A 22,585-nucleotide genomic window follows, 5' to 3' on the forward strand; every position below is an offset into this window, starting at 1 on the left:
ATAGAAAAAAGCTACTAGAACTACTGTGTGAGTTCAGCAAGGTTTCAGGATAAAAGATCAATTTACAAAAATCAATTTATTTCTATATACTAGCAATAAACAGTAGGAATTGAAATTTTAAAACTACCATTTAAAATAGCATCAAAATGACATATGAAATAATCATAGACAAATATAACAAAAGGTGTGCTGTCTTCCCCTCTGACAATGACAACATACTGCTGAGAATTTAAAGACCTAAATAAATGGAGAGATATACCATGGTCAATAGTCAGAAGACTCAATATTGTTAAAATGTCAATTCTCCAATATTGATCTACAATTCAACAGAATCCCAATCAAAATCCCTGCAAGCTTTTATTGGTGAAATTATCAAGATGTTCTAAAATTCATAGGAAATGCAAAGCACCTAAAATAGCCAAAGCCTCTTTGGATGAAAGAAAAAATGTGGAAGACTAACACTATCTGATTTCAAGACTTACTATTAGCTGCAATAATCAAAATAGCATCGTAGTGGTATAAAGATGGATAAAAAGATCAGTAGAACAGGGAGTCCAGAGACAGACCTACACATATATGAAGAAATTGTTTTCTACAAAGTGCAAAGGCCATCCAGTGGAGAAATGACTTTCAACAAATGGTGCTGGAAAACATTGACTCGTATGTAAAAAAATAACCATTATTACTATACACAAAACTAGCTCAAAATGAATGATAAACCTAAATGTAAAACCTAAAACTATAAAACTTCTAGAAGAAGACACAGGAAAACATCTTTGTAATCTTGGGGAAGGAAAGGGTTTCTCTGACACAATGCTCAGTGGGTGATTCGCAAAGGAACAAATTAACAAACTGGATTATGTCAAAAGTAAACACTTCTGCTCTCTGCATAACATTATTAAGTTAATAAAAAGGCAAGCCACAGGATAGGGGAAATATATGGAAAAATATAATTTGTCAAGGACTCATATCCAAAATATATAAGGGACTCTCAAAATTCAAAAATTAGAAAACAGACAACCCATTAAAAAACTTGACAAAATATCTGAACAGACGCCACATCAGTGAAGTTATATGCATGGTAAATAAGCACAGAAAAAGATGCTCAATATCAGTAGTCATTAGGGAAATGTAAATCAAAACCACAATGAGATACCACTACACACCTGTCAGAACAGACAAATTTAAGAAGACTGGCTAGACCCAACGCTGGTGAGGAAATGCAGCACCTAGAACTGTCATATACAGCTGGTGGAACTGTAACATGATAAAGTCACTCAGAAAAATAGTTTGCTAGTCTCTCAAAAAATTAAATGCGTATATATTTATGATCTCCTTTCAGTATTTATCTGAGAAAAATAAAAGCATGTGTCCACACAAAGACTTATACTTAAATGTTCATAGCAGCTTATTTGTAACAGCCCAAAAAAGTAATAACCTGAAAGCCCGTCCACAGGCTAATGGATAAACCCATGCCTGGAATAATAATCAGCAATGAAAAGAAAGAATTTATCTCACTTAGCATTCTCTTGCCCAGGTTCTTCCATGTTTTTGCAAATGGCAGGTTTTCTTTCTTTTCAAAGTCTAAATAGTATTCCATTATGTTGTATACCACATTTTCTTAATTTATTCATTCGTCCATTGATGGATATTTAGGTTGTTTCCAAGCCTTATATGAGGAATCTAAAATAGTCGAACTCATAGAAGCAGAGAGTAGAATAGGGGTAGCCAAAGATTGGGGGAAGGGGGAAATGGGGAAGGAGTAGTCAAAGGGTACAAGTTTCAGTTATGCAAGATGGGTATGTCCTAGAGTTCTACTGTACAGCACAGAGTTTATAGTTAGTTACACTGTAATATATACTTAAAAATTTGCTAAGATGATAGATCTTATGTTGCATGTTCATTACAAATAAATAAATAAATAAATAAACAGGATAGGAGGAAACTTTTAGAAGTGATGGGTATGTTTATGGCATAAATTGTGGTGATAGTTTCTCCAAACTCATCGAGTGTATACATTAAATATGTATAGCTTTTTGTATGTCAATCATACCTCAGTAAAGTGGTTTAAAAAAACGATAGAACTATTGTTACACAAAGCAGCACAGTTTAATCTCAAGACAGTTAAGTGAAAGAAGCCATCCAAAAAAAGAATACCTACTATATGAGTGTACCATATAAAATTCTGAAAAAAATCAAACTCATAGTGTGAAAGCAGAGCCATGGTTGCGTGGGGTTGGGGAAGGACAACAAGTAGATGCATGAGGGAGAGATTACAAAGGGGCACACAAAAACTTGGGGGGCTGATTTTATCATCTTGATGGCAACAGTGTTCACTTTATACATTTGACAAAACTTAATCAAATTCAACTGCATTTTAAGTATGTGTAGTTAATTATATATCTCAAAGGTGTTTGGTTTCTTTTTTTGTATTTTTTCATTGTTTTTTTTTTTTTAAAGTGGCATTAGTAATCCAAGTAGGAGTAGTTTCTGCAGGAGACTGCATAATGAAATAGGACATAAGGAGGCAGAGACTGAGTGCAGACTACTCTCTCAAGAAGCTCAGCTGTGGGAACAGGAGAGGGAGAAAATGAGAGGGAATAAGAGACTGACGTAACTAGACAAAACATTGAGTTATGTGTATTTTAAGATGGGAGGAGCTTGAGCATATTTATAAACTGTAGAAAGGAAGCCAGTAGAGAGAATGAATTGAAAATGCAGGGGTCAAGAGCCAGCTGATGACATGTGGGATGAAAAATCCAAGAAAAAAGTAAGTCTTGAATAAGAGGAATCTTATGGGTACACAAGGTATCTTTAGAGGTTGGGCTGGGAGATGCAGGAGTGGATGGAAGAGTTAGTAGAATTTAAGTCTGTCATTCTCTGTTTTCCTTTTTTGGGAAGGATGAGGTATGAGAAGAGTAGGATACTTAAGAAGGATAGTGGAGCTCTGGAAAATCCACTGGCTACAGAAATTGACATGTGGTTGGAGCTAAATGTTCAACTTAGGGGCATTCTTCTGTAACCAGATGGCAGACAATAAGAGAGTTTTGTGCAAACAAAATATCTATCATTTACACATGTGCACAATGGATTACTATCCAGCAGTCCTCTTCTGCTCTCTTTACCCCTAGAAAATTTCACTCCTGTGCTAAGCTTCTGTTGATCATACCCTTTTCTCCCTCAACACACAACAGACTTTTAACACTCTTTCTAAGTTTGTTGGGAAGTATCTCTAACACATACATGAAAATACAGAATAACTCAACGAAAAGCAATGTTCTACCATCAAGCTCTATCAAATCTTAACACTATACCATATTCACCCCAGTTAACAAAACCCTTGCACCAAAGCAGGCTAACTAGACAAGAGAGATTTCATCACCACCAAACATCAACATACTCACTTTTCACATTTTATTTATTTCATAAATAATGCCCAGAGCACCTCTGATAACTTCAGGTATTACCGGGGGTAGACACAAATGAAATATGGCCACTGTCAAGCGAATTAGGTAGTTCCCCTGAAGTGAAGTGCTAATATGTTAAAGCCATGTGAATTAGATCATACCCAAGGTCTTATGTTTGGAAAAAATCCTCTGTCAAAGTATGAATTTTTAATATAAATGGTAATTCTGATTCATGGTACAGATACTATTTTCTTTAGTGTTCTAACACTCATTGCCACTTTAGCATTGGTAAATTTGAGGGTGGTTAATAAATATATTTCCTCACATCATGTAAAATTTCTGAAGCTGAAAGCATGCAATCAGTTTCTAAAGATAAGAGCTTTATTCTCCAAGTGGTAATAAATCATCCGTTAAATCTAAAAAACTGTAATGTGGATAGTACCTGCCAAAACAGACTGTGTGCATCTCCTCTCAGAAGTTCAACTGTATCTCCTGCCTGGATGTGTAACGGGGGTCCTTCATGAAGAGCGGGGGCTGGCGTTCCAGTGTAGTTCCTAATGGCCTGCATCTTTGGTAAACCTGAAAATAAGCAACACAACTCTTAGAATTGAGAAAATAATAAAGTGTGAAGTCCAAATGTACTTTAAAAAAAACCAAAGCCATTATCAACATTAAAGAGTTTTAATAGCACCAAGTCCAAGGAAACATCTGAGGTAACCACAATGGAATGCTTTTCAACTTTCTCATTATTAGAGATGGTAATAGAATAAGACACATTTATCCCCCAATTCCTTACACACTTTTCCTCTCCCTCACCACCAGTCTCTTTTTAGTTGAAAAAATATTTCTCTTTCAGCTGATGCCTGCTTCATAAAAAACACATCACGTACAGTTTAATGGAAAAGAATCAATTTTTTCATCAACTCTATCCTTTCTGCCTATTACTTTCCTCTTGGGCATTGGCTGATTTCATCACTAAGGAGGCTCACCCTTTCTCTGTGTGTATCACACTGCCCAGTAGAAGGCTCATATCTTAAGGTTATCTTTGTAATTCAAAAGCAAAAAGGTGATGGATGTGCCACTGCAATACTTAAGACATTTACAGGGAGAAATTCTTCAGGCTCAAATTTAGGCTTGCAAAACAGACCCAATAAAAGGAACATGTCTAAGCCAATAGCATCAACAAGACTTGAAATACAGATCCAGGCCTTTTCATTGTATTTCTTGGAATGGGCGATGAAGGCCTCAGTTCGGTATTTCATGTTTGCGAACAGCAGCTTCAGTTGCACCCGGGCCTGACTGCACCGACACTGGTCTCAAGTGGACCACCTCACAGTCAGCTTTTCATCTGGAGGTGAAACTGCCCCTGCCTACAAGACAGATCGCTCATTAACGTGATACCTGTTGCACACGGAGGCACTTAAGTCATTGCTTATTACATGTCAAGACTTTTTATTCTAATGATGGAACACGGTGAAGCCATAATTGGCCGGAAATGTGGCACTAAATAGAGGAGGATGAACGATGGTCTTTCAGTTCTAGGTGTCCAAGATACCTTGAAAGGACCTCGATGTGTAAATGAAATCCTCCAGCAAACAGTTTAATAAAGTCCTCGAAATCCTTTCTCAGTAACCACACCAGGAGGGGAGAAAACAAGTGTGTCTACAAACAGAACTGAAAAGTTTTAGTCGACACTTTGTTATCTACCCAGTCAATGAGAACGCAGAAGGACTGAGAGAAGCAACGCGCCCTTCACCCCAGTTTAACAGCTGTAACTGCCGAGACATGTTAGGAGTTGGCACATCGCCCCTTTTGTCACTGCTTGTGCCACAGAACCCTGGAGCGATGACTTTGATCCCATCTCTCTCATGGAGCAATTCCCCACCGGGTGGTACAAGGTGGCGGCACCCTTACACAAACAACAGACTTTGTCTTGTCCAAAACAACAGTCGAAGAGGGCTCTTCTCAGTCAAGTGTTTATCAGACTCAGTCTTAACACACTGAAAATGCCTCGCGTTATAGAAAGAGCTTATTTTTTATTAAGATACTGTTGTGAATATAAAATGGACCCTAAATAACCTATGCACACCAAAACGGATTTAGAAGCTCAATATATAGAAGAGGATGCCGTCTAAGGTAGAATTTTTTCACTGGAGCCTGGTTTGTATGATAGTACTTCCATGTGCAGGGGCCAGAATTGCAGTTAGCCTTGGTTTTACTGAGCATTTCTAAAGCAAGGAAAGCATTTTGTTCAGTAGGCTCCCTTGATAATTTTGTTTTTATGTCAATTTTTAGATAAAGGCTGAAGACAAGAAAGAAGAGGTTTTAAACCTGAAAGAGCTAATGTGGCCTTAAATACTGGGACCAGGTGAGCTGTGGGAAGGGCCCTGGCTTTCACTGCAATTGTCTCTGTAGACAAGACCCACAGGGACAAAAAGAAGCAGAACCCTGTGACAAATGGTGGAAACAGTAGTTCTATTATTGCCGACATGCCCAAGTTACTCATTCTTAAGAAGAAATGATTGAAAATGCATAGAGTATTTGAGAAGAAAGATTAAGCGTGATGACATTTCACCAACCAAATATAGATTAGGGATTAAAATACCGAACACCCAGGCCACATACAAAGGCTGTGAAATGTCGGGTATAGAGCAATGCTGCCTTATTCATCTTTTTTAATGGACTAGAATGCCCATAACACATGACCCTAGTAAAATCATATACTTAAAATTGAAAATAGTGCATATGTTAACATACTTTGATCGAGAAATGAGAGTACTAGTACTAAATCTTAGGATTTACTTTGGACTAAGCAATCTTCAGAATGATGGACTTGGTTTTCATTGTCTTGTTTATTCCTGATTTTTTCATTGACTCTACCTTTTCTGCTATTACTTTCTTCTTGGCTATGAGCTTCATTTGGGAAGTTGATTCAGTAGCACACTAGCACAGGGTGTGTTGCTGGTCTCAATCCTAAAACAGAAATTGTGTGCCCCTCGCCAAGAATTTTAGTTGAGCCCAGGTAATAGTCAAAAGGATGTTGCTACTGGCCTGTGTTCAGCCATACATGATTTGCAAAATACAACGTTTATTTGACTCACATGCTTTTTTGTGGGATGAGTTTACAATATAAAGAAATTTATATCTTTTAGTCATTTGTTAGGATCATCTTTGGCTATTTATTTCTGATTGGTCAGCATGTCTCATTTCAGGATGACCTGTCAGCACTCCAGGGCTACAGAGATCGAAAGATAAAAGGAATGAAGTCAGGGCACAATGACACAATGAATTCTGTCACTCTGCTCCTTGCCTCTGACACCTGCATGTAGTAGGAGTTCTATAGTATTGGTGGGATGAATGGTTGCTTTCTAAAAGGCCCCTTTATATTCCTTCCTTTTATTAAAAAAAAAAAAGACGGTGACATTGCTAAGAAGATAAACATAATCACAGTAACTGATAAAAATGCAATTAAAATAAGAAGAGAGGGAGTGGGGGAGTGGGTTAAACTTCGTGTCAGCACTCAGCCATCAATATAATTGTTGACACAATCTCCTGCCACAGCAGGCATTCACACCTCGCAAATGAGATCAAGGATGGAGAAAAAATTAGATTTACAGATGCTCATATTTCGAACAGCCATTTAGTGTTGATTTAGTGTAGGTTTTCTCCTCTCCTTATACAATATCTCTGACAGGTTTTAACCTCTGTTTAAAAATGTCCAGGACAGAATATTCACTACATGACACCCTAATATTCACCCTATGACAACTCAGTCACTGTAGCATATAGTTTAGTAACAAGTTCTATGTATCTGAAACTTACTCAAAACTCTAATGTCTTTCCGTTGACCTGCCTCCTTCCATCTGGAATTATGCTGAAAAAAGCAAATCTCCTTTTTATAGATTACCCTTTCAAAATTTGTTCAGGCTTAAAATTCCTAGTTCCTTATTAAAAAAAAAAATCTTATTTTGCTTTGGTTATCAATACTTCAAGGGATTCTGAGATGCAAAACAGTATACAAACTACAAAAGCAGAACTGTAGTTTCCCTCATTGATACTGACCAATCAGAAATAAATAGCTAAAGTTTTTCTAAAAGTTGATTAAAATATATAAATTCCATTATATTATAAACTCATATTCATCCCAGAAAGCTACTTTTTTCTTCTTGGGTAAACATGGACCCAATAGTTGTTTAGTTTCTTTCGGATCCAGAATTGCATTTATAATGGATATGTTGGTATAATTACAAGGCTGCTCATCAAAATCTGAAAAGTTATACTGCAACTACCTTCAGATATTAAATGCAAAATAATCACATGTAATGCCAACGTGTACAGGTAAGCAATCATGGAAGTTCCCCAACTTTATATAATCAATTATCATTATCCAAGGGAAGATAATTTAAATGGCTGAGACAAAATTAGATCTCCTGCCAAATGTTTAGTTATATCAGCCTGTTTTATTCAACAAATGCTTTGCTGTATAGCCAGCTATATCCTTAATGTATAACTCGTGGACAACTGTGCCCTTTAACATTTGTTCACACTAGCTATTAGGCTTAGTCTAAAATCAAACAGAGTCCCCAAGTCATTCTCATGCATGAAGAATTAAGAAACAGAAGAATCAGCAATATTAAAATGATGGTTATACTGCAGTAATAGTCATGGGTTCTGGTTAAATAAAACTGAAGCCAATGTAATTATGTGGAACGCTAGACTTTCCTAAAACAACACAGACGTGTTTTTAAAAGGGGGATCTGAAGCAAGATTTCCTTTCAAATCTGAATTCAATGCCACTAAGAGTGACATATGCCAATAAATGATTTTAAATGGACTTTTTAAAAAGGAGTTAATTCTAGGTAGAATTCTACTGGAAAGTTGCTGCCTATAAACTATTTCACTGATAATTTTCACATAAATCCTCAGTGAACTTAGCCTACTGTACCTGCTGTGGCTTCTGAGAAGAGTGATTGCCACAATAGAGATTAGTATCTATTCACAAGGCTCATATCACTGCCCTAATGCAATGGGCTTCCCCGGGGCAATAACTTAGAGCAGAGTGCTGTGTACTAGATAAATGAGCTGTCAGTAATGTGCTGGCCTTTCACCTCTGAGGCCTAATTTAAAATCTAAAACAACAGCCACATTAAAAAATAATTTGTTTTGCAAGATGCCAGAGGATGTGTTACTGATCATAAGCATACATACTCATTCATTCCTTAAATGTCTCAAGCTCTCCCTAAGTGCTGGCCATGGTGGTCTGAGAACACAGCAGGGCCAGGCTTCCTGCCCTCAACGAGCCTACAGTCCCCTGAATAGATGGTTGAATTAAAGACAACAACACAACTGGGCATGGGCTCTTGTCCAGGGCCAACTTTTTCCAAATATGTCTATTAGTAAAAATTTCAGGTAATTGTTTTGGTAAGTCTTCAGTAGACCCTGAAATATGTATTGTATCTTTTCTGTAAGTCTCCTAGGTGCGATTTCCAAATCCTAGACAGGTGTGGGAATCATATTCTCATGGGGACACGAGCATGCACTATGACCAACATCCACCACTTCTGAACTTGCTTTTGAGAAAGTTGCAGTGAAAAAAGTATTGTCTGGCATCTTGCCAACTAGATCCTCTTTAACAACTGGGTTCTTCCAGACACAAGTTTGCCTTCTAACCAGCAGGTCTGAGGACCAGGCTGAGTCTACAGAACCACTGGCAAGTGAGGTGGACTGGGATGCTGGATGCTAGGCTTCCCCTGCCCATCACATCTTCCAGGGCTCTTCCCAGCGAGGCAATGCACTTTCATTCACTTACTGCTCTTCATAGAGGAGCACAAGGAGCCTTTTAATGGGAACCATCTGTTACAACAGAAGCAGACAATTTGGTGGAAAACAAACTGGTCTAAAGAACTAATTGTTCACAGAGGAAACACTCCCCATCAATGATTTTGAGAATTTTCGCCCAGAGAATCCTACTTTACTTTTATAAACAATGATGAGTCAGATGAAGGAAACAGCACTGTCACTGCTCATATAAAAACAAGTATTAGAGATACTTTCCTCCAGCTTTATAGACACTGACTCTTTGGCACTATCTACTGAGTATTAGTAAATCAAGGGTGAAAGATATAAAAACTCCTTTTGGAAATTTCTTCCATTTATCAACAAGTTTTTATAGGCTACCAATTATTAAAGAACTATACAATTTCATGTGTTATTTTAAAATCCATGCAAATTTAACATTCTGTTAGGTTGAATAAGTATGTTTTAGTGACCAAAAAATGAGGTTTCCCTAAAATCTTAAATAAAATCAAAGCTGTAAAAGCACATGCCATTTGTCAGACCCCTAGGAAACAAGCACTTCTCGGGGTGGGAGGAGAGCTGTCTGAGGAGCACAGCCTGAGCTATCACAGGATCTTCCTTAAGAAAAAGAACACAATTATACAACTTCAAGGTAAGAGCTCTGTCACCTAGTCCAACCCCCTCAGCTGCTACCTTATAGAACTCTTAGACTTGCCTCCTACTACAGCCCACCAGGCTGCAGGCTAGTCATTCTCTGCAACCTACAGGGAACAAGGCTGTAGCAGAGAAGAGGTCTCCTGATATCAACTGATAGGTGTTTGGGGGTCATCTGAATCCCTGCTGGGTGTGTAGTGTTATCCTGAGGAGCAGGAAAAGAGGAGGAAGAACCCTCCTTCAAGTGGGGAAAGATTGAGAGCTCCCCAAGATTTACTAAGTTCTAAGAGGAGAGTAATAACTCCCGCTGGTATATTCGAAAGACAGAGGCTTGAGCGCCTCACCTTAAAAAAAAAAATTATCCTTGACAATCTATGGAACTCTGTGCCTGACACGTCCCCATGCAGTTCTGTGGACAAGTGGCCACATGTAGTTCTTTCAACAATAAGTTGTCATCACTTAAACCACATCATTCTGCTATTCTGACCACACCCGAGTGGATTATGGATGGTGACTAATCCCAAGGTTGCAATGAATAGGCTGCCCATGTGAGACACCGGCGGCTGAAAGGGAAGCTTGAAGGGAGGCTGTCCAAAGGGGCAGTCGTCAGTGGAGGATGAGAAACAAGACGGTCCAATTTGCTCTTACAACATGAAAGCAGGAGGCAGATACAAGTCGGCAGGGAACAGTGGTTTCCGACTTCAGAGAAGAAGAGATGACTGGGATTACTAGCTTCCAGAACTGTTGGTCCTGAGAGATTCTTATATAGCCTGCTGTACCTTTCCCCTTCATGGAAAGTACTGCGATCTGGAGTGACTACTGAGATTTCCTCAGCTGTTTTCTTACCCTCTGAGCAGAAACCCTCATCTCCCAAACAACTCAGCATATTTCTTTCTTGCAACCAAAATAAACCATTAATAATCCAGTCCTAAAGGATATCTAAGGAATAAGATAAAGTAAAAGTAAAAATGATTAAGGGCACTCTGCAATAACCTAGTTTCTATTTGTTCTATGAGTTCCTTTATCCAACAGATATTTACAGATTATTCATCATGTGCAGGTACTGGCCTGACCACGGGAATTGCAGCTGTAAATAAGAATGAGTTCATAAAGCTCATATTTTAGTGGAGAAGACACACATTAAAACAACTTAACAAATGCAATAATATCAGACAGAAGTTATATAAAGAAGAGTTTAGAGAAAGGTACTGGATGAGAGAGTGACGAGGGTATGTGTATGTGTAGGGAGGACTCTATTTCTTGAGAAGGTGATCAGGTCACGTTTAAGACCTGAGGAGAAAGCAGTGATCATTTGGGGTCCAGCTGGGGGGTTGGGAGGTAGAAGATGGTAATTAAACAGGCAAGAGAAACAATTAACATGGAGACTCAGACCTGAAGTACTTGAGGGACAGAAGCATGGCCAGTGACACTGCATGAAATTTAAAATTGATATACGCAGTCTTGAGGGTCTGGCCCATTTCATCAGTCCTTTCATACATGCATCCTATTGAATTATTTGAAATTTATTGAACATGTCAAGTTCTCATTAACATGCTGCCCCTTCTTCCTGGCATATACTTGCTGTTGTCTGTACACCCAGCTTACACCACACCCAAAGGAGAATCTAATTTACTCTGCTCATTTTTTTTAAAACTCAGATATGACTTCTACTAAAAAACCTTCTAACATTCTCTTAAGTATGAGTTTAAATGCCTGAAACATGCTCCCTTAGCTGTTCATGCTTCCTGCTTCAATATCACTTACCGCACCAAAATTACTTCTCTAGCTAGTATAAAATGTAAATACTAGACCATAAGCATCTTCCTATGTACAGTCTTTGTATTAAACTGTGACCACCTTGATGACAAAAACTGTGTTATCTTGATGAATTCTTTTGGAAGAAAGAAGGAAAAAGGTAGCTATCCTCTCCCAAAAGCCACCCTTCCAAATACACACTGAATTACACCCAAATCAGCTCTCTATTCAACCATTTCTTCCCATCTTTATTTCTACTTCCCATTCAAACTTTGTGTTTCAAACTGGCCTTTCCTCATCCACTCTTATAATCCTTGACTGTCCTGCACAAAGCCACCTGAATGATTTTTTAAGATATAAATTATGACCTCTCTCGCTTTCTGAGATGGACTGCATTCTGCCTATGGAATGTGTATCTCTCTGAATAACTTGCTTTCACTTAAATATATATATTTAAATATATAAATATGAATATTAAATATATATATATATTATAAAATAGCATTCTCCTCTGTAAAACCCTTCCCACAGCACTCAGAATTAAATCTGACCTTCTGGCCACAGCCCATAAACCCATATATTTTCAGGCCCCTGATAACTCTCCAATCTCATCTTGTTCCAATCTCACACTTGCTCAGTTTTCCATCCTACTGACCTTTTTATAGTTGCTTAAACACACTGAGCAAGTGGGTCCAGCCAAGAGAGTCTATATTATGAACCCTAACTTGTAATTCTGTAGTTACTCATTTACTGGTTACCTGCCTCCTCTCCTTTCATTTTCTATATATTTGCACTGTCTGTATAATAAACATTTATTATTTCCATAATCAAATTTAGTTTTAATAATAAAAGTATTCAGTTTTTATTGAACAAACTACCACTTCATTTTTAGTTTTACTTGCTTTGTTTGTATTTTGTGCTTTTATCTACAACTATCAATATGGTACCTGTAACTGAAATTTTGCAGGAAATAAAATTATTTTTAAGGTACAAAATTGCTAATATATTTCCTAAAATCCCTTAATAATGACTCTCTTAATACTTTATAGTCATCCTGAATATCTTTAAATTAGGTGACTTGCATCATTTATGAGGAAAAAATACTTTTTTTATTCCTATACAACACCAATTGCTTATCAGCATAAAAATAACACAGGTTCTAGCATAAAATGTAGCATATACTTTCTCGAACAGTCTGCCCTAGCTTCTTCCTTTTACTTCCTGGCTCTTCTCTATTATTCTCTTTTCTCTTGACCTCCATCTTCCTGCGATCCCTTGCTTGAGTAGCAGAGAGCATATTCAATTGCATGCCCAAAACATTCAGATGTGTGCAGACAGGGTTTATTGATTTGTAAGTTAAAATGAAGAGTATTCCTGACTGGCAGTTTCAGAGAAAGCAAAGACTCTGGATCATCATTTCGATGTGCTGATTATCTTTTTAAGAGGTCAGTGAGCCCTTAGGTCAGAGACCAACAATCAACACATCTACATAAAAATGCACATAAATTGAACAATCTCTTTACCCTTCTTATGAACATTCTTCTATAATAAGCTTCAGAAACAGGAAAAAGGAAAATTAGAAAAGCCTTCTCCTCTTTCTAAAACAGCACTACACTGAAATTATTAACTTGAAAGAACTTGCAACCTACTAAGTCCTTATAAACTCTTATGAGCCCATTTTCAAACTCTGAGAATCACAGTATAAGACAGGGAACTCTGAGGTTTAGTCTCTCCTCTGTTGTTTACCTTGATTTTGTTTCCTCTTTAAACTTTTCCTGAAATAAAAGTAATTCAGTTCAGATAGAACCATTTAGTTACAATCTTATGAATTCAGATGTGCACTGAGTATAAATTTATCTGTTTGAAATCAAATGATCGTAGAACTATTACTCAAAACCAGCAGTGTTTCATAGGAGCAGGCTGGCTATATATCTTCATTTTAATGTGGGAAAATTGTTTTTGTTTACATTCCTTTTCACTGGGTCTACAGATCAACAACCACCATATCTACATAAGAATGTACACAAAATGAAAACATTGTCCCCTTCTCAGGAACATTCCTTCTTAACAGGATAACAAGCAGAGGGAAAGATAATAGAAACCACACTGAATTGTGTATTCTTTTGAAATAATACTGTTTTAGCAATGCAAACACTGCACCCTAACATGGAATGTGATTTGATCAAAGAAGGTTCTTAGGATAATTTAGTCAAACATTTTCATTTGCATATAAAACAACTCAAGTCCAGTTGCTTACAGCCAACTAAAAGCAAAAGAACAAACAAAACGAAACAAAACAAAAATGGTGTTCTTTCCAAAAACAATCTGTCACCCAGAGAGGGCAACTAGAAAAGACAAGGGAACCTTATGGAAAGGTCATATATGACTGTTTCAGATTTAAGTACTTCATGAATAAATCACTACCTTTCCCCAAGAAAGCTGGGAAAGAATCAGATTCAAAATGTTCCAATGGGAATGATAATTTTATATGCAACAGAAGACCAAACTATTATAGGAAGTTCAGAGATTCCATTTCAAAATCTCTATAGCCCTGAGGTTACCATACTGACAGTATATATTCTGTCTCCTTACTACACATTGACTGGGAATACTAAAAAGTTAAGGTATTAGCCTATAAGCTTTTGTCCTTTATAATTTTTCAATTTAAAATATTTCAAATATATATCGAATATTGACTTTAGAAGTAGTACTGGGGTTTTTTTTCGGCCCTTAATTTTTTTTTCTCCCTCTCCTATCAATTCAAAAGCTATTACTTCTCTTCCTACTCTTTTTTTTTTCTGTTCTTACTTTCCTTAAGGTTAGTCATATTCTTTTCCCAAATTTTTAGTTTCCTACCTTTTTTTTTTTTCCTACATAAAGAGCTTCTTTCATCAACCTTAAATACCAGAATTATGTTATGGTTTCAACTTGTTCAAATTTAGCATAATAGGCTATTTAAATGGTTAGATACCATTGCTTCTAATCATCTAAAAAATGGTAAAAATTTAATGAAACCTATATCCTAAGGGTATAATAAAAACATAAAAGTAATAATTATTAAAATGTAAACTGTGGACTGCAAAGAAAAAAATATAAATGTTAAAAATAATAAGAAATTGTGCCAAAAAGTTGTGAATCATCTGGAAGGCAGTTATACAGCTAAAAACCAGACTGTGCAAAGAAAAGACATACTGAGATAGAATGTTCTGCCTCACTTCTCAAAAGACCAGAGACGCTGAACACAAAGCTCACATGCAGTTAGTTTACAAAAATGCCTGAATATAACATATACCAATATGGCACATAACTCTCAAACCAAACCACTGACTTCTTATCAACTTTATGTATCGTGACAAAAAGGCTGCTCCTAAAGATGACTTTTTCCTGAGTTCTTGGACAGAGTCTGATCACTTCATGTAGGAGTTCCTTGCTTCTCAATCAAGACAAACTCCTACAGAAAAATGCACAAAACTTCTCTTTGCTTGCCAACATCCCAGTGTTCATCCCATCATAGAAGTGTGACATACACTGGATTGAGCCATAGGAATTGGCTGCTGTTGACTGTTTCTGAAGTACAAAAAAGACAATTTCCTATGGCTTAACCTAAATGTGCCAAAACAGTTCTTTCAATGAACATGTACTGAATACCTAATATTAAAGAAGTCGCAGCATAAAGGCCTTCTCAGGCTCAAATATGACAAAAAGCAGGCATAATTCTGTGCAGAAAAGAACACTTCATGTAAATCTGTACTTGGGCATTGGCTCTGTGAAGCAGCATTAATTAGTAACTCTGTTCAATAAATTCAGTAAACATTTGTTGAGGCCCTTGTTCCCATCTACCTTAGAGCCATAACTCTTTTGAAAAACCTAGATACAGAATTTTTTTTCAGGTTTCAACACTAAGGATATCCTATTTTGTCCTTTGAAGCAAGGGAGTATAATTTGTGACAGCAAAGTCTCTATTTGTTTTCTATATAGTGGGAAAAATTTTTTCCCACTATATAGAAAAAATTCTTTTTATCTATTACAAAATCACAAAATAATTTATGTTTGTCTTTAAAGCAGAGACTGCTTAAATCATTCATCTTTGTTTTATTAACTTCAAGCACAGTGCTTGGCATGAGATAACTTGGTAATGAATGATTTAATTTTCAGGAGAAATTTTTGAGTGTTAACTTTAAAACAAACATATATGGTAAAACCGAATTAATATTTCTTCTTACTCTTATCTTCAAGGATTTAACAATTTATGATACTTGTTCTTAAAAGCACTTTGATTTAACCACTAAGAAGTAGAAATTAAGGCAGTAATGTCTGCATTTTAGTTATCAAGTTTAATTAAACATCCAAGAAGGCATGGTAAACATAAAGTCAAAAAAAAAAAAAAAATCCAGTGTCCACTGAGCAATTGAAGCAGTGCATTCTTTCTCAAATTCTAAGATTTCTCTAGGGACTATTTCATCAAACAGATAAACTCATAAGCTGCTTCTCCAGTATACCAGGTATATCAAGCTTTTCATTGTCTTCCAAATTGTTTCCCCTTTTTCTGTCTCCTGAATAGAAAGATCCTTATAGAATAGATCTCTGTTTTTGTCAAATTTCACCAAGACCAAATAAAATGATTTCACACAAAACAAAGAAGTTAAGTTTAAAAATGCTTTGAAAAGTTACAAGTACTTTCCCACGTATATAATACTTTGGAATCTACAGGTATTTAAAACATATTCATTGACAAGTTTGGTAGATTCCCTGACTCACTGGTTGTCTCATTTTGTCGTGAATGTGAGAGGTATCAGAGATGCAATAGTGAGTAAGAGATAAGGTCCCTTTCCTTAAGGAGCTTGACATCTTGTAGGGATAGGGAGGAACACATGCACTCCTACACAGAGTGACACTGCTGTGAATGTGACAGACATGTTGCTATGGAAATGCTCAGCAGGAGCACCTAAACCAGGGAGTTTGGAAGACTTTAGAGGAGAGAAGACTCTAAGCTGAAACTAAGGTATAGGTAGGCATCAGCCAGACATAGGAGTAGGGTGTATACATCGCATCCCACTTAAACAGGCACAAATCTTTGTGCTTGTATGACTTCCTTCAGCAGGACTCTGCAGTTCAGCTGCATGAGCAGAGACAGGCTGATTCAGAAAACAGCACATGAAGGGTTCAAACGTTGGACCACAGAAACTAAGCTGATCAGGCAAGGCAGCGAACGCAGGAGGGGCTGTTGAACAGAAAGGCAGCAGAGGGGCCGAGGACTGAGGTGAAAGAATGAGATATTTGAATTTAGTGTTTTAGAAAGAGCCCATAGGAGAGAGTAGTACATGTAATGGTCATGAACACAGGCTTTGTATCAAACAGGTCTAAGGTTGAATACCATAAATACTTCATTTCCATGTCTGGAAAATAGATATATTGATACTACTATGATTTTTGTGAAATAATATGCATTTAGTACACTGCTGCCATGTGATGTGAGTCAGTAGATGTTTGACCCTTAACTAGTTCCATGTAATCATTTTTCTGTATTAAGTTATTTTCATTAACCTAGTTTACCTAAGTAACTTAGATCCAATATTCCTATGCCTCAAAATGTTGCAAAAACAAGAAACATTTATATTTTATAATGATATCAAGCAATCTTCGCACAAGATACTTTTCATTTCAATGTAATTACTAAAAAGTATAGTAACTAAAATTTTGTGGTATTCATATAAAGATAGAGAAATAGGCCAATGGAACAGAGTAAAAAGCCTAGAAACATGTCATCTATGTAATATCCAGATGAACTAGAGATGAAATGTGAAAAGCAAAACTGTAAAGCTTTTAGAAGCCAATATATTAAACCATCCTTATGAGATTAGGTAGAGAAGGATTTCTTTTGCAAGACATGGAAAGCACATAATGAAAGATGACTAAATTTGTTTCCATTAAAATTCGAAATGGAAAAAGAGAACACTAAAACAGCAGATACATACAATTAAGGTAATCAAAGGATTGGTACCCCAAATACACAAAGAACTCTGAAGCCGTCAGAAGAAAAAATATAAACAGCCCAACCAAAAAATGTGAAAAGAATATGAATAGGGAGTCCCTCCCATCAGGAAGCACCCACGAGCCTCCTAGATAGCTTCCCCCACAAGAGGGCAGACAGCAGTATCAAGCAATATCAGCAGTATTTCATCTTGTGGAACTGAAAACCACAGCCACAGAAAGATAGAGAAAATGAAAAAGCAGAGGACTTTGTACCAGATGAAGGGACAGGATAAAACCCCAGAAAAACAACTAAAGGAAGAGGAGATAGGCACCCTTCCAGAAAAAAGAATGCAGAATAATGATGGTGAAGATGATCCAGGACTTTGAAAAAAGACTGGATGCAAAGATCGAAAAGTTTACCAAAGACCTAGAAGCATTAAAGAGCAAACAAACAGACATATGCAGCACAATAACGGAAATGAAAAATACACTAGAAGGAACCAATAGCAGATTAACTGAGGCAGAAGGGCGAATAAGTGACCTGGAAGACAGAATGGGGATAATCACTGATGTGGAAAAGAATAAAGAAAAAAGAATGAAAAGAACTGAAGACAGCCTAAGAGACCTCTGGGACAATGTTAAATGCAGCAACATTCGCATTATAGGGGTCCCAGAAGGAGAAGAGAGAAAGGACCTGAGAAAATACTGGAAGAGATTATAGTTGAAAACTTCCTAACATGGGAAAGGAAATAGCTACCCAAGTGCAGGAAGCACAGAGAGTCCCAGGCAGGATAAACCCAAGAAGAAACACACCAAGACATATAGCAGTCAAACTGACAAAAATTAAAGACAGAGAAAAGTTATTAAAAGCAACAAGGAAAAAACAGCAAATAACATTCAAGGGAACTCCCATCAGGTTAACAGCTGATTTCTCAGCAGAAACTCTGCAAGCCAGAAGGGAGTGGCACGATATATTTCAAGTGATGAAAGGGAAGAACCTACAACCAAGAATACTCTACCCAGCAAGGATCTCATTCAGATTCGATGGAGAAATCCAAAGCTTTACAGACAAGCAACAGCTAAGAGAATTCAGCACCACCAAAGCAGCCCTACAACAAATGCTAAAGGAACTTCTCTAAGCAGGAAACTTAAGAGAAGAAAAGGACCTACAAAAACAAAAACCAAACAATTAAGAAAATGGTATTAGGAACATACATATCGATAATTACCTTGAATGTAAATGGACTAAATGCCCCAACCAAAAGCCAAAGACTGGCTGAATGGATACAAAAACAAGACCCATATATATGCTGACTGCAAGAGACCCACTTCAGACCTAGGGACACATACAGACTGAAAGTGGGGGGGTGGAAAAAGATATTCCATGAAAATGAAATCAAAAGAAAGCTGGAGTAGCAATAGTCATATCAGATAAAACAGACTTTAAAATAAAAAATGTTACAAGAGACAAGAAAGGACATTACATAAAGATCAAGAGACCAATTCAAGAAGAGGAGATAACAATTATAAATATATATGCACCCAATATAGGAGCACCTCAATACATAAGGCAAATGCTAACAACTATAAAAGAGGAAATGCAAGGCAGAAATAGAGACACAGATGTAGAGAACAAACATATGGACACCAAGTGGGGAAAGCGGGGAGGGTTGTGGGGGAATGAATTGGGAGATTGGGATACCAAATTTTACACTCTAAATATATGCTGTTTATTGTCTGCTAACTTGTTAACTGTATCTCAATAGAAGTTCTAAAAACAAAACAAAACAAAAAAAATCCATGCAGGAATAGGTGATGAATAAGACTCACCCCCCCCCCCCCCAAAAAAAAGGCTGGACCACCACATACATGTGAGAAATTAAATATGAAACCTTTAAACTCCCAACTAGCTATTTCCTAGGCTAGTTGCTATTGCATACAGTACCATAGCTCTACCTGGTTTCTATTCAATAATAATTCATCCATGACACCTTGCTTTTGGAAAAAAAAAGAATATGAATAGGTAATTCACAGATAGGAAAAAAGACTGAATGAACCTTACACATGTGAAAAGATGCTCATCGTCAGGACCAGGTATTTATTTCGCCGGGGCGGGGGAGGGGGGGAGTGGGGGGGCAAAATTTAAAACAATGAAATTGCAATCTGTACTCTTTGTATTGGTAAAATCTTACAAATCACTAACACTGAGCATAGTTGAAGTTTAAGGGAACAGGAACTTTTTGAACAGGATCTAACAAATAGCAAAATGTTAATATCTATTTACTTTTAGTAGTAAGTATATCTGCATCTATCATATTATTTTTGGTGTTTGAAATGTTTCACAAATGTATTTTTAAATTTTATTTAAAGGTCTTTGATCTAACAAAATACTACTTTGAAGAATTTTAAATGATCTTAAAAGTAGTTTATCCTGTATTTATCATGAATGGTATAAGAACCACAGAAACAAATTGTATTTTCAATGAATGTAAACTAGCAAACACAACTAGCTATGCACTGCAACAGTGCTATTGCTACTTTGAACTTTATTTAAATCTTTACCATTTGAGTATGTCTGAACTTGTTGAATACGATGCTATGAATAACAACAGAAAGTACTAAACTGCTAAGGAATGGGAGTTCCAATTATGCAGAAATTATCCGAGCTCCCTGCTCTGGCTGCAGTGTCTTTTCTCCTCTGTATACACTCTGACTGCCTGTGACAATCCTTCAGTAACTCTCTCAACAAGGGTCCCCAGAGAGTGGAAGCTGAGTAACTGTTACTCCCGCATACAAGCCTAATCTCCAGCCTCAGTGTAACCTATCACACATTTTTCAGGGAAGACAATCATTTCTGTTTCTTGAATAATTAATGTGAGACTTCAGTTTATGAAACAAAACAATCTAACAAAGGTCAGGTCAATATGGTAGAAAGGTGACATTTTTGAGCAAATTCCACATCTATAAAGCCACGGCCTAAAAATAAGAATTATTTTTTTTAAGCAGAACTTCAAATTGCATAGCCTATGCTCTTTTTACTTGTCCTTTCTGGCTATCTCAGGTAGTAATGAGTGTTATAGAAGAGGGCAGCTAAGAGAGAATTGTCATACACGGGACTTAATCTTTCTCAACATTTTGTCCTCAGACTGGCCTCTGGGCATATATTCTCTTCGACACTGCAGTGGTTCATATAACCTTGAACACATTACTTTTGATATCACCATGACACTGCTCCAGAGGTCAATTGCAGTTCCACATAGCTGTAAGAGGCAGGGCAAAACACACAATTCAATGCAAAAATTGCAACAAAGTGTTTTCTGGGATTCACAGAATACATCTTATGATGAAAGGTCTATTAACTGTAAACATGAAAACAGAGCTGAAAATTAAAACGGCATTTTCATATTTGCTATTCAGTGATATTTGCAGATGTTTCCAAGAACTACTGAAAATGTATGTCCAGCAACTTAAATACTTAATCACTTTATCAGTACAGTCACACAAGAGAAATTGCCAACTGACTGCTATTAGTACAGCTACACAGGAGAACTATAACTAGAAAATCTATAGTTTGGGTCCTGATTTTTATTTTGGCATAGAATTTATATGAGGACAGGAGCATCTCATTAAATGTCATTTTCCCTCAATTCTCCTACTGGGCACAATACTTCAATATGTCTTTTTAGTAGAAAAACACTCCTGTTCAAATAAATGGCCTCAATAAAGTTACTAACAGGTAAATATAGAGAACATAGCATTATAAACATATAGCTAGAGAATAAAAGGTTTGATTTGTTACTTAAAAGCTATACATAGAAAATACGAGTGGGGATTAGATACATTCATCAAAGAAATTCTCTTGCATAAATAAATAAATGGCTAACAGATGCTCCTGTCAAAAAGAAGAACCACTTACACTTTTAGGCATCCTACAGATTCCAGCACTTTACAATATCCATAAGGAAAACCACCTGGGATTTGGAAGTTTCTTCTTTAAGTACTCAGGAGTACTGACAATGCCATTGCTCTTTTATGAGGAAGCACTTAAATTTTTACGTAAATATAACTACATATAAGTACTAAATATAAAAAATATTTTCTATTTTTACATAATATTCTTAGAATCTATAGAAATGTATCACACATTCTTTTTTTTCTTTCTTTTTTCTTTTTTTTTTAGGAAATACTTACTAAGCAGCTGCTATATATCACCTACTGTGTTAGGCCTTAGGAATACATGATTACCTGTTCTTTGTTTTCTGTTGAAGGTTTCTTTTCATACATGAGTTTAAACACACAACTAGTTTTCTGTAAAATCTATTGACTAGGTAATGAACCCTCTAATGAGGGGGGAAAACGGTGATGAGGACTAAACCAGACCTTTTCTAAGGCCCATCTTCACAAGCTTAATTGACAAACAGCCAGAACAAATGTAAAAGAGCAAACATACTTTTCTTTCCCCCACCTCTATACAAAGGAAAGCTTCTAAAATGTCACCATGTATGAGGGAAAGCTCTCCTACAACTGAAATTAAAATTCTTTGGCACCTGAAAAGTATTCCCACAGATAATCTGATTCACCTTTAATTTACGCACTTCTTTCCCCACTCCATGTTTTATCTTTCCAAGTTTATTCTCTCTTTAATTTCAGGTTATAACACACTGAAAACTCTGCAATACTTAGAGAGGGAGGATTCCTTTCCTTGAAGACCTCTTTCCTGTAGCTATTATTCTTTGAATAGCAGCAGAGACAGTGAACTCCACTTTCAAGGTGCTAAACTTGAAGATTTCTTTTTGCTGGGCTGTTGTATAATTGTTATTTTCATGTTAATTATCTCCAGTGAGTGGGAGGCATGTTGAGGTTTAGCTCCCTTGGCTTTGAAACATAACTAGAAAAGAAACTAATGCACGTGCCAGTTTTTCCAGACATCCATCTATCTCTTCACAGAAAGACAGAAATACACATCAGGTCACTACAGTGACCGTGGCTTTATGGCGTCC

The 22,585-nt window shown here is 36.7% G+C and overlaps 1 protein-coding gene across 8 annotated transcripts in view; it reads right to left on the reverse strand.

Annotated features, from left to right (window-relative positions):
* The window catches only part of VAV3 (vav guanine nucleotide exchange factor 3), a 376,903-nt gene that overhangs the window by 67,625 nt on the left and 286,693 nt on the right, over nucleotides 1-22,585 (reverse strand). For all 8 annotated transcript variants that reach the window (XM_057720790.1, XM_057720914.1, XM_057720825.1 and 5 more), the window contains one exon: nucleotides 3,850-3,986. In XM_057720790.1, the coding sequence (XP_057576773.1) occupies nucleotides 3,850-3,986 (137 nt within the window). The remainder of the gene's footprint in view (nucleotides 1-3,849; nucleotides 3,987-22,585) is intronic.

The sequence above is a fragment of the Hippopotamus amphibius genome, chromosome 1 (genome assembly GCF_030028045.1).
Source record: "Hippopotamus amphibius kiboko isolate mHipAmp2 chromosome 1, mHipAmp2.hap2, whole genome shotgun sequence".
In the NCBI taxonomy this organism is placed as follows: Eukaryota; Metazoa; Chordata; class Mammalia; order Artiodactyla; family Hippopotamidae; genus Hippopotamus; species Hippopotamus amphibius.